The 12,999-nt window shown below is 41.0% G+C and overlaps 2 protein-coding genes across 3 annotated transcripts; one reads left to right on the top strand and one right to left on the bottom strand.

Moving 5' to 3' along the window:
- LOC134187152 (uncharacterized) lies at positions 1–2,441 on the top strand. The gene is made up of 2 exons (XM_062655268.1): positions 1–1,417; positions 1,933–2,441. Exons 1-2 carry the CDS (start codon positions 646–648, stop codon positions 2,439–2,441), a joined length of 1,281 nt encoding a protein of 426 aa, XP_062511252.1. The 5' UTR covers positions 1–645.
- A 369-nt stretch (positions 2,442–2,810) lies between these two features.
- Positions 2,811–11,488, bottom strand: LOC134187316 (cell division cycle 5-related protein-like). Of its 2 annotated transcripts, none has more exons than XM_062655427.1 (6): positions 11,369–11,488; positions 11,206–11,309; positions 11,112–11,142; positions 10,272–10,402; positions 10,080–10,207; positions 2,811–3,316 (listed from the first exon to the last, which is right to left on the bottom strand). In XM_062655427.1, the coding sequence occupies exons 1-6, from the start codon at positions 11,411–11,413 to the stop codon at positions 3,180–3,182; spliced, it is 576 nt and encodes a 191-aa protein (XP_062511411.1). In that variant the 5' UTR covers positions 11,414–11,488; the 3' UTR covers positions 2,811–3,179. The 2 variants fall into 2 exon arrangements, with proteins under 2 accessions (XP_062511411.1, XP_062511412.1); XM_062655428.1 differs by lacking the exon at positions 2,811–3,316 and adding an exon at positions 9,170–9,335.
- Positions 11,489–12,999: the final 1,511 nt, after the last annotated feature.

Below are 12,999 nucleotides of genomic sequence, written 5' to 3' on the forward strand. Positions count from 1 at the left end.
GTGTAGGAAGGGAAAATTCCAATGGGACAATGCTTCTCAGTACTTGTACTCAGTACAATCTAGTTATAACAAACACCATCTTTCAACAATCCAACAAGTATAAGACAACATGGATGCATCCATGTTCACATCATTGGCATCTTCTAGACTACGTCATTGTGCGACGTGATCTGCGTGATGTCAGACAAACTCGAGTGATGAGGGGTTCTAGTAGTTGGTCAGATCATCGGTTTGAGAGGTGCATCACATCTCTTGTCATCAAGCCCAAGCAACATCAGCAACGCTTGATGCCTACTAAAAAGTTGTGTGTTAAATGACTGTTCGTCAAAGACATTAGATGTCAGTTTCAAGATCAAATAAAGTATTCGTTGGCTGGTATGACAGAATCATCTGACATTGACTGCTTTTGGACCGATTTGAAAACAAAGGCCTTTCAATGTGCATCTGACATTTTAGGTCATACCAAATACAAACATCAGGATTGGTTCGACATGAATGAACCTACAATTCAGCCTCTCCTTGACAGCAAGAGGGAAGCACATCTTGGGTGGATCAGGGATAAATCTTTGACTGCTAAGAAAATAGCTTATACCAGCTTGTGTCAGTGTGCAAGCTAAAATACGTTCACTGAAAGAAACCTGGTGGATGAAGAAAGCAGAATATCTACAAGCAGCAGCTGACGAACATGACATGAAGCGATTTTACTCTGGTTTAAAATCAGTTCTTGGTCCACAGTCTAGGAGTACAACACCTATTTTCTCTCATGATGGCTCAATTCTGCTTACTAAACACAAGGACATTCTTCAGCGTTGGGCTGATCTCTTCAATCTAGTACTAAATCGTCCTTCTGTCGTTGATGATACGGTGTTAGATGAAATTCCACAGCTGGCATGTGAAGATCATTTAGCGGTGTCTCCCCATGTAGATGAGGTTTCTGATGCAATTCAGCATATGTCATCTGGAAAAGCATGTGGGTTGGATGGCCTTCCAGCTGAAATATTTAAACATGGTGGTAGAATTTTGGTAGAAAAACTAACTCAACTCTACAGTCTTATTTGGCAATATGAAGCGGTTCCCAAATACTTCCAAAGACATTACGCTACCACAATCCATTTATACAAACGTAATGGAGACCGCTCAATTTGTGACAATTATCGTGGCATTTCACTTCTATCTACTGCCGGGAAAATCATGGCTCAAATTATTTTAAATAGATTAACCAAACATGTCTCTGACAATATATTGCCAGAGACTCAGCGTGGTTTTTGTTCAGGTCGGGGAACTACCGACACGATCTTTACTGCTAGACAACTTCATGAAAAGTGTCGTGAACATCATAGAGACCTCTACATAGTTTTTGTACATCTGACAAAAGCATTTGATTCTGTTAACAGAAATCTCTTATGGAGACTACTCGGTAAAATAGGCTGTCTGTGCAATCTAGTCAATATCATAAGATCATTTCACGACGATATGTCAGCTAGCGTCATTGACAATGGAGCTTCTTCCAAGTCCTTTGCAGTCAGTAATGGCGTTAAACAAGAATGCGTTCTTGCACCATTGTTATTTAACATCTTTTTCTTTGTCATGTTACACGTTGCCTTCAGGAATTGCGATAAAGGTGTTTACCTTCAAACGCACTCTGATGGGAATATTTTTAATCTTCGTCGCTTCAATGCAAAAACTAAAGTCAGTGACATTCTCATACGTGACCTGCTCTTTGCAGATGATTGTGCCCTTGTCGCACACACCATAGAGGATATTCAGTTCATCGTGGATTGTTTTTCAAACACTGCACGACGTTTTGGCTCACTGTAAGTTTTAAGAAGTCCGAAGTCTTGTACCAACCAAAACCTAGGACTTCTTACACACCTCCTGTTGTAAAAGTGTATGACACTCCTTTGACATTGGTTGACAAGTTTTCTTATTTAGGAAGTATTCTGTCTCAAAACATTGTTGTCGATGATGATATTTCAATGCGTCTGAGTAGAGCTGGTGCTGCCTTTGGCAACCTGACGAAATGCCTTTGGAATGAACATGGCATAACCACATCCACTAAGGTCAAAGTTTACAAAGCTGTTGTGATCACCACTTTACTTTATGGTTGTGAGACTTGGACATTATATAGAAGACACATAAAACAGCTTGACCAATGTCACATGCGATGTCTTCGCAAAATTGGAAATACAAAATGGCAAGACATGATACCCAATACCGAGGTTCTGAAGAAATGCAACATGCCTCGAATTGAGGCTCTTCTACTACAAACTCAACTTCGATGGTGTGGCCATCTTGTTCGAATGAAGGATGATACAATTCCAAGGGGAAGTGTTTTATGGTCAGCTGAAGAAAGTTCTAGAACAGCAAGTGGTCAGAAATTGCGCTTTAAAGACACATTGAAATCCAATTTGAAATCTTGTAATATTGATATATCCAACTAGGAAAGCTATGCGTCAGACAGATCTCTGTGGAGATCTTACTGCAAAAAATCTCTAGATCATTTTGAAGACCAACATTTGAAAACACTCCAACAAAAAGGCAGGAACGAAAGACGATCTCTAAGAGTGGGAACTTTACACGCGATGTTTGTGGATGCTCCTGCACGGCACGCATTGGTCTTTGGAGACACAAGCAAAGCCATAAATGAGGTTGGTCGTGTTGACCACGCACTTCATCATCTGTGTGTGTGTGTGTGTGTGTGTGTGTGTGTGTGTGTGTGTGTGTGTGTGTGTGTGTGTGTGTGTGTGTGTGTGTGTGTGTGTGACAGTGTATATACTTTCACAATAAATTTAACAAGCACATAAAGAACTTCTACAAGAAAGACGTGATGTTTTGTTAGATTTTGACTCATGGACTTGCAAGATAAAGCTTTGTTCTTGAGTTACGGGTGATTTCTCATTGCACATGTGTTACCACTGCATCTACTTGCATAGTGGATTTTTAACGACAAATGTGGGCTTCTACGCCGTAACGGGTAAGAAAGGATGTTTTCTTGGATTAAGAAGTAATGTTCTCTTTCACAGATTTGCCAAAAGAAAGCCTTGTTCTCGAGTTAGGAGAGATTTCTTGATGCACATGTGCAGTAGAAGTAGATGAAAATCCGCCCCATGTCTTTGTCCTACTGACCTTTTTTGAATGCCCAGCTGATTGTGCACCAAGGCATCGGCTCATCCATTGCTTTACAAAAATATAGTAAAATAAACATTATTGAAACAGTACCTGGCTTCTTCCATCTGTTTTTCACGTGCTTTACGTTTCGCTTTCTTGCCTTGTGTGTTAGCTAATCGAGCTCGAGCCTCAGACAACATCTCTTTCTCTGTAAAATATGCAAGAGTACAATCTCACAAGTACAAGCATGCATGCGTGCACGTGCACACACGCACACACACACACACACACACACACACACACACACACACACACACACACACACACACACACACAACAAACATAATTTTCAAGATTGACAGTTAACTGCTCATTCTCATGTTGCTAATCAATACTCAAAACCCTGTAGCAAACAAACGTTCTGTTCCATAGCATCACCTCTATCAGCATAAGACACTGAGCTGAGTGTCCATATCAACATTGCTAAGTTGTTTGTGCCAACTGTTTCGCAGAACATGCATGCCATGATGGCAAATGTCTGACTAGTCTTTTCAATAGAGCCATTTCAGTCCTTCCCCGGTTATGATCTGGTCTTCCCGACCAAGTACCAGCTCCACCAACATAATATCAGCAAGGATCACAAACTACTCTCCGTTCGTGTTGACCTTTACACAGGAAGTGCTTTACACAGGAAGTGCTAATGAGATTGCAGTTTCACCAGGTGTTCAACATAGTGACTAGCCTCGAACTTCCAGACCAGACAGCGCACGAACTCTAGTCTGGACCAAGTCGATACTAAAATAATTTCAGAAATAGCCCTTCTAAGCCAATCAGCTTCTACAACCTGAGTCCCGGTTGTAAATTCTGATTGGCTTAGCTAATTGGTTATGCTAAGTGCACGCCAGAACAATGACCAAACTCTGCATGCCAGAACAATGATTACACGCACACATCTTAGTTTTAGTTTCAGCTTCAGTTCGTCGATAGGTTCAAGCACGGTGACAGGACATGCACAGCGGCGTCGCCAGACCATCACCTTTGACAAATGGTCGAGTGGTAGTCTCGCTAGTCGAGCAGTTAGACTAGCTAGTGGTCTGCCAAAGAATCAAAGAGTACTCGTTTCATGCCGTCTACCAAGATATTGCCGCAAACACGGCAGACGTCTCTTTCTTCGTGAGATCTCATGACATTTACAAATGATATGTTGATCTAGGTAAAACGATCCTACGCTGTTAGACACCATTTAGCATCGCTATTGATAAATACTTCCGAAATCATTTTAGTATCGACTTGGTCCAGACTAGAGTTCGAGCGCTTTCTGGTCTGGAAATTTGAGGCTACATAGTGACCCTCTTAGTGCTAATTAGTGTTAGGTACCAGATCTTCTTACATGCAAGTATGGCCGAAGTAGATCTTGCATTCTAGCCCTTTGACCCTCTATTCTGAAAGTACAGTGTCCAAAGGTTCCAATATTCGACCATTGCTGATGTCATTCTAGCTCGCAGATCTAGAATGTTTCGGTGTAGATGACGAAGAGGACGACGCAAATGTTGTCAGTGCCACTGAGTGGTCCAGTGCAGATAGCTACGATTCGGGAAAAGAAGACAAAACACACCAGCAATGGACCTGGACGACCAAAGGCTAATGCAGCCAATGAGATCCAATAACATATCAAGTCTCGCAATGAATGTGTATATATAATGAAATAAATATGTATGAAATTAATACTAACACAATAATACGCCACTATTCACTCTACTCAACTTTGATATGCATAAGTCCTATTGCTCTTTGCCTATTTAGAGCATTTTTCTGAAACGCCCAAAAATGAAATATTCTGTGGTTTCAAATGGTGCAAAGTTTGTTGTGAAATTTCTACAAACAGTGGAGTTATTGCGATTTTCCAATGTAAAAGGTCAACGCAAATGGAGAGTAACAATTGGATGACCTATGAAGTAGATTGGAATTGAAAAGCATTCAGACTGAGTGTCCTAGGAGTGTGAACTCATTAACTAAACCATTAGCATATCTAATATCACCATTTAATAATATTATTCAAATAAACCTACCGTTTGGCAAATGTGTTATTTTGTGAATTGAGAACTATCAACGTCTGATTAGTGATTCTCATAGTTCTTAAACATGAGTCCAATATTTTTTCGAATTGAAAGGGTGGAAGGTGGTCACCACCAATCTGATCATTTGCATGAATTGAAGAAAATGTCCAGTAATTGGAGATACCCTTAAAGAGACACAATTCAGATGCTTGCCTTAAAAGGTATTAACTATGTCAGTCACTATAGCTGGGGTTACATTAAAGACATAAGGTGTTACCTACTCCTGTGTTTTCTTACGTCCTTGCATATATTCACATTAAAATGACAAATGCAAAATGCGGAGACAGAAGGACACGTAAAGAAACGTAAGGAAATAGTCGGTTCTATTCTTGCGTCTTGCATTTTTATATCAACATCTTGTTCGGCATAATGATAGTCCCATATTTCTGAGTACTGGTGGCATGGAAGAACGTCTAATTGCGAGCACTCGCTTGTATCATCGTATTTTTTACATCACCAACATCCATTTATTGTATCAAATTGTGATAGGGTACTTGCTGGAGCCTTTGGCAGAAACAGGCACATCCCATTCTCTCTTCCTTTCCTCTGTGTCATTTTCAACACAACACAAGTGCCGAAAATCGAGGTTGCAATAAGTAAAACAGCTTCTTCGTAAGACATTGCACTACATATAGTGTGCATTAAATCACGCCATTGGAAGTCAGGAAAGACTAGCTCGTTAAAGAGGAGACGCAACACGCATGACGCAAACGCGTTTACATTAAACAGTTTTACTGTAAACAGAAAAAGGTGCAAGGAGACACAAGATGCAAAGACGCAAACACAAACACGCAAGGTTTCCATGTTTAACGTAATCTAGCTTAATAGCCATGCAGCTATAAGTGTGTGCTTATTCCAGTGACATGTGATTACTTAGATAGACTAGGCTTGGCTGGTTGACGGGGTCAACAGCCGTTAACCCAACCCTGTCTAGCGCTGTGCAGAGCCGTATATAGAGAAAGCTGCGACATGATCATTTGGTCACGTGAGATTATGAGCGCCATTTTGTGTCCAGTTGCACATTGCACTATCCGGGAAATACAAGAGACAGCTGTTTTGTTTAGTCACTGCTTACAGAATGCCTTGTTGTTGTGCTTGATGATGCAGCAATACAAGTGCGCTCTAGCCTTATCTAACGTCATCAGGATTATACAGAGCCGCTGTCGAAAACTACTCTACGTACATGTAAAGTCCCTCAAAATTAGTGTTGTTCTATAGTAATAAGTTCCATTAACTTCAAGCTTTGTCGATATTTGTACAATTTATACAAGAATTTTACTACCGTCGGCTGAACACAAAACGGTGCGAATAAATCCGGGTAGTCACAACTCTCTTTATACGACTCTGGCGCAGTGGCTAGAAGTCAAGCACAGAGCCATTCTGGCAGATGTGCCTAGCCCACCAAGTTCCCTCTAAGCCTCTGTAGAAATAATGTTACCAGATGACATGACCTGTAAGAAACTTGCTGAAACAGAAAGGGATGGCTACACATGTGAAAAACAGGAGCTATACCATCTTCGCAAGTGTTATATCATCCTAGCAGGGGCAAACTGTTAGTAATGGCCAACGTAGCAACTCCACTTAAGAAACTGTACGTACACCAGATTCGGATAAACATCCCAAACTCGACAACAGTGATTTCAGTACCAACACCGAGGTAGCAAGAGTCAGGAATTGTCCTGATTGTCCCAGGAACAAAGGATGTGACACTGGGCAATGGCGATACCACAAGTAAGTGTATTGCTTCCATAGCACAACAGGCGAAGTTGCAGATGGCTATTGTGACAGTGCGTCCAGATGAAAATCGGTCCATTTCGGATATCTTGAGAAAATGTGCATTTCTAACCTCTGACTGGATGGAGATCCGTAAAGAAGAGGAAACAACTGTCGCTTGAAGAGAAATGGAGACTAGTCAATGAGAGTGACAAAAAGTCAGCCGCAACTTGCTACAAAGTTTGGCATTGGAAAGACGTAACGAAAAGAGAGACCTGGTTTTGCACTTGGCGTCTCGTGACTTCTATATACAGTAGAACCATTTCTATATACAGTAGAACCCCGTCTTGCTCTAGTCATTGCTAGTGTTATGGATATTGAATCATAGAAGCTTGTAAATTAATGATGTACTTCATGATGTCCCATGATCCATGTTCTAGTGATGTGGGTGTGGCATATACACTCCCACACAGATTCAGAACAAAGACCCCTCACAAATAAGACCAAAAAACCCTAGTCCTGAAGGTGGTCGTAATTCCAGGGTTCTACTGTACTGTATCCTGAAAACTGACACTTCCTGTGGATTGGGAGATTGAAGCATGTACTATAGTAGTCAATTAGCAAGGTAATTCGTGGTCAAATTTACACTAGTGAAGTAATGGCTGCATGTACTATGCATTTGATGCCGCCACTAGTCTCTGTCCCTACCACAGCCGTTTTTCTAGCTTTCTAGGGCAAATGAAGCATCTTTGTTTTGCTGCATCTGCTGCTCAGGTGAAATTCCTACTGCTACTATTTTCCTGCTGCAGTGGATGACTTTAGTTTGCAGAACTAGGAGAACACTTCACATATTTCCAGCAGGGTGATTACAGTCCCATGTCTTCCCAATTACCCAGTTACAGAAGCGTCAAAAGGCACTGCTGCATTGGATCATACATGTCAGTAAATGTAGCTTTCAAACATGTTGCTAGTAGGTGTACTATACAATTGTTCTCAGTTACTCTGCATGGGATTCCAAGGCATTCAAAAGCACTTTGGTCTGTACTGGGTCTTCAAGGCAGTAAGGCGTACAAAAATGAGCAGGCAACTAATTATTTTTACTTGGTTGTCACATGCGACAAAATCCTTTTGCCCTGTGTGGAGCCCTGTAGTTGCTGAAACATTGATACCTGTCCACAAGAAAGACAGCCAGCAATACAGTTGTCAACACCCAATATGTGAGTTTGACAATAAAGTTGTTGATTACAGTAATACGGTCGAACGTCACCAGACTACTGTACCCATAGTCCGGATATCCAGGTCTCGGGTAAATACTGCTCCAAGATTGGACCACACTAAGGGTATGGCACATTCCCAAAGCATGACAGACATAGTCAGCCATCCACAGTGTGTAGCCTGGAAGGCAACTCTTATGCTTTGAATACACTACTTGCTGAGTCATGAGACTTTGTAATTTCTTATGCCGCATAACTGTAACAAATGCCCTACCCAAATATAATAGGCCAACTATAATAGCCCAAGCTACATGTTTCCAACAACCAAAGAGCAAGAAACAATAGCTGTTGCAGAAATAGAAGCCAAAGATGCTGTGGTGGAACAATTAGATGAAGAACTGGTCATCTGTGGAGACTCATCAACCTCAAATTCTAATGGCTTTCACATGAAACATTTGTTGAAACTTGGAACTTTACATAGCGATAACTACAACAAAGCTTAGTAAAGTTACTTGCAGCTAAGAGCATTTGAAATTGATGCTTTGACCCTATAATGTTGCTATGTGTCATGCATATCATTGTTATGTATTGAAGTGTATCAGGTAGATTAGTGCATGACTTTGCTTCTAGTTGGGCACAAAAAGTCTAGTAAATATCATTATTTAATCGGTCATTTATAGTACTATGACCCTGGCAATGGAAATTAATCTCTAGGTTACGTGTATAAGCACAGAGGGCAGAAAAGCGATGGTTTGACTCTCTACGATTCATGTGGTGACTATTGATCAATTTATAAGCACGGTACTGCATGGTCCACTTTGGCCTCATGTAGTGTAAACAAGGGCCAGTCCCATTAGATACTCATGTGTCCACAATTTGACCTCAGTTACTCAGTGGCAATGTAAAATGCAGTATAACATGAAGCACTGCAGTGCAAACCCTCCGCGTGCCATAGCTATGCAGCTTGAATGTAATCAGTCAGAGCTAATTCAAAGAAAAAGCAGACTGTCACACAAAAAATAATTCAATATATCCAACTATTATGGTTATGTCTGCAACACAATAGTGACTCTGCAAGCAAAACACACAACCAAACGACATGGCGATTTGAAGTAACGTCATACAGTAGTGGACAAAAGTATTTGTCGGGTAGTTTTTTGTTGATTTTTCATCATATTCTGGCCTACAGAATGGAAGTGCTGATATGAGCATAAGTTGTAATGTAAAGTTAATCGCCTTTTAATTAACTAGGTTGTAACGATAATCTTAAATTGCAACAACCAACTGATTTAGACTCAATTCTGTACCAATTAGCACTATTGTGGGTCAAAATGTCCAATTTCAGTCACTATAGTAATCATAAATGGCATTCTCTGAACCGGTATCGAAAAACTGTATGGAGTCCTATCACCGGCAGAGGGATATTTTGAAGTATTTCATATCATTCTATTCTCAGATGTTGGTTCTAATTATTTGTCAGGTCACTACTGACCAACGCACCTAGGTTAAAACACAAACATCCTGAAAAACCCTTGAAATTTCTTGCCTGGCAAATAGTCTTGTCCACTACTGTATGTTTGTTACGTGATAGCAGAATCCTATGACAGGGATAATAACTTTCATTATTTATCTAATCACATGTTACGTGGTTGCCTAACAGATTGTACATCATGTGACCATCTTCCCTACTCTACCTACCATTTAACAAGTTGAAAACAAGTATCTGATCATCCCTTGCAGTAAACAAACAAATAAACAGATCACCTATAGCTAGCTATCATAAGTCTAGCCACTACATAACTGTGCAACTTGTCCATACATTGATCACTACCCAGAAAACAAAGTGCATGACCTGTGACTAACTATTCCACATGCAGTGAACAGTTCAGCTGTCATACATCAACACACATTTAACACTCATGCTTACCATCTTCATCCATGTCAATAGGATCAGGTCTTGCTGGTTTAGTCTCTGGTGTTGGATCAATCTCACCTGGTCGAAGTCTACGAGGATCCTCACTATGCTCTTCACCTTCCTTCCTCTGAGCTTGATCTCTAGCAAACAGAAGACCTAGTAATTTCTCATGCAATTAAAATTCATTAATATTATTAGATTTACAAAAGGTATTCATAGTGTTCAAGACATTGAGCTGCAGTTCTGCCAATGATTGGTGCAATTGTCCTCCACTGAGTTGGCATCAATTTTGCAAGATGTAGCAGCTTTTCCTCTTCCTCACGACTCCATTCCGTCTGATTGCAAAAATACTCTGAATTATATATACGAATTGGCTAGTGGTCCGGCAGTCACATGTCAATGGTGCATGCACAATGACAATGCTTTTGACTTACCCTCTGCAAGTGCACAAACAGTCCGGCAGTCACGAAGCAGAAAACAAAGTTTTGCTACAGTTTGGGAAGTCCAAGTCTAGTGGTGCGTCATCTGCTAATGTCATGTCATTACCCATGCAAGTCTGCTCGCCATCTGACATTACTCCCAGTATCTCCCAACCAGGTTTTGCACTGCTATAAAGTGCCGATTAGTTTCGATGGAGGCTCTAAGGTGAGGGGGAGCGAAGCGACTGATGGGGCGTGAGTACCCAGCCAGCGGTACTGTTCACCACCCTTGCCGGCGTTGCCAACAGGAGTTGAGACAAATTAGTAGGGGCGGTAGCGCTGGCTTATATCCTGTCTACAGTTGGTGGAAGGAACATTTGGCAGTCAGTGTTACAAACAGGAAGTGCTGGACCTCTAGCCTAGCAGTCTCGACGTAGCCACTGCCAATTGTATAACCAGCATACACGACAGCAAAGTCAAGACACACAAACAACAAGCAAATAAACATAGTGAAAGACAAACAAACACAAACAACAAACAAAGGGGCAAACAGTCAGAAAACCCACACAAAGCAAGACAAACATACTGACGAACAAACAAATAAAAGATAGCGACAAAGTCTTACTTTCTTAATGCTTGGATCGAGCCACTCATACCTATCACGTAAGAACAACACACATAGACTTCGTCCAGTTGACCATTCACAATTATCTTTCTACCAGCGAGCCTTGCACTGCTTTGCAGACTTTCTGTGCAAAAGGGACGCTATACGGGCCCACTGATTCTTGCCGTACTTCATTACTGCTGCCTTTAAAATCTCATCCTGAAGAAAACAGAAGGTACCTGGTGTTCCTAATACGGAGCCTCATTTCCTATTCTCACTTCTGTGTTGCGCCAAACACCACCTTTAACCATAACACGAGGCATGACTGTGGAATTCGAAATGGAAGAGCTAAACTAGTGGAAGCGTCAATCACGCTAAGAATTATTCGAATGCGCATGTCCAGTGTGTAGCTAGTGCGCAGTAGAGATAGAGACTTGGAGGTAACTGCGCAAGCATACATCTAGTAGAACTTCATCGTATTACGGAGACTGGTAGGGCATGTACTAGACACACTTGACTCAATTTAGACTATTCTTCATACATTTCATGCAGAAGTTGATTTCTAGTGAGTGTGACTAGATATTGTTTGTAACCACGTGTATGTGTTATAACTTAATTACACAAACTCTTCACGGCTTGCTGTTTATAGCGCAATAATGAATTATAGATACTGATCGAGCTGCGTATTGTGCATGTATTCCTAGAGGGCATATCTTCCCCATTGCGTCCGAGCACTTAACTTAAAACAAGAAATTCATCAACCTATCCTCCAGATTCTTGAAGACTGCTGATGTTATTGCAATTCCATTATCCACTAGATTTAACAAGTCTATTGAAACTGCAATGGTCCAAGTGATTGAAAAATGGGTAATGTGACACCTAGACATGGTGGTTCAATGAAATCAGCTAACAGTTATCGTCCCATTGCTTTGCTTCCTGTTGTTTCCAAAGTGATGGAGCATCTTGTGAAACGACAACTGCAATTATATCTCATCGAGAATGACCTTCTCTCAAAGTGCTTCTTGCCGTAAAGAAAGCTTTCGATTCTAGTGATCGTGACCATACTATTCTGATGAAGAAACTCTCATTGCTAGGAGGAGTCCTCTTCTCTAAACTGGTTCAGTAGTTATCTTCAAATAAATTCCTAAGAGTCAGTTTTGACCAAATGAAATCAACTTGGTTTCCTTGTGAAAAGGGAGTTCCCCAAGGTTCTGTGCTGAGACCTTTACTTTTTTCACTGTATATTGATGATCATGACCTGCCTGATGTCGTGCGTATGTCTTCTTGCAATCTGTTTGCTGATGACACGTCTCTCTACGCAAGTGCACTGTCTGTAAAAGATGCAACCTGCCTTGAGTCGAGTTGAAAAGTGGTTCAACCATAACAAACTACAACTCAATTTTACCAAGACCAAATTTCTTGCTATTAGGAGTTCTAGAGGTGCTACTTTACCTGAAAGTTGCAGAGTGACAATTAATTAATGGTCATGTAATTGAACACGTCCACCAATACAAGTACCTTGGAGTAGTGATTGATGAGCGTTTAACCTGGCGAGCACACGTTGACTGTCTGTGGACGAGCATATCAGAGACTACTGAGACCGCATGTCCAATCATACATATACTGTCCAGAGATGACAAAATTATATTCTTCAAATCACTAGTCCGACCAATCCTCGAACACAGATCTGTTGCGTGGATGAACTGTGGTACGTCTATTTTCAAAAGGTTAAAGCTTGTTGAGGGTTATGCTGTTAGAATCATCACAAATTCTCCTTGTTGGACAAGAACTACTGAGTTATTTGCATCTCTAAACCTACCGAAACTTGAGGACAGACTGACTTTCTTCTTGGCTGTTATGACTTACAGATGTGTCCACCACAGCTGTCCGTTCTACCTGAAAGGCACTT

The sequence above is a fragment of the Corticium candelabrum genome, chromosome 11 (genome assembly GCF_963422355.1).
Source record: "Corticium candelabrum chromosome 11, ooCorCand1.1, whole genome shotgun sequence".
Classification (NCBI taxonomy): Eukaryota; Metazoa; Porifera; class Homoscleromorpha; order Homosclerophorida; family Plakinidae; genus Corticium; species Corticium candelabrum.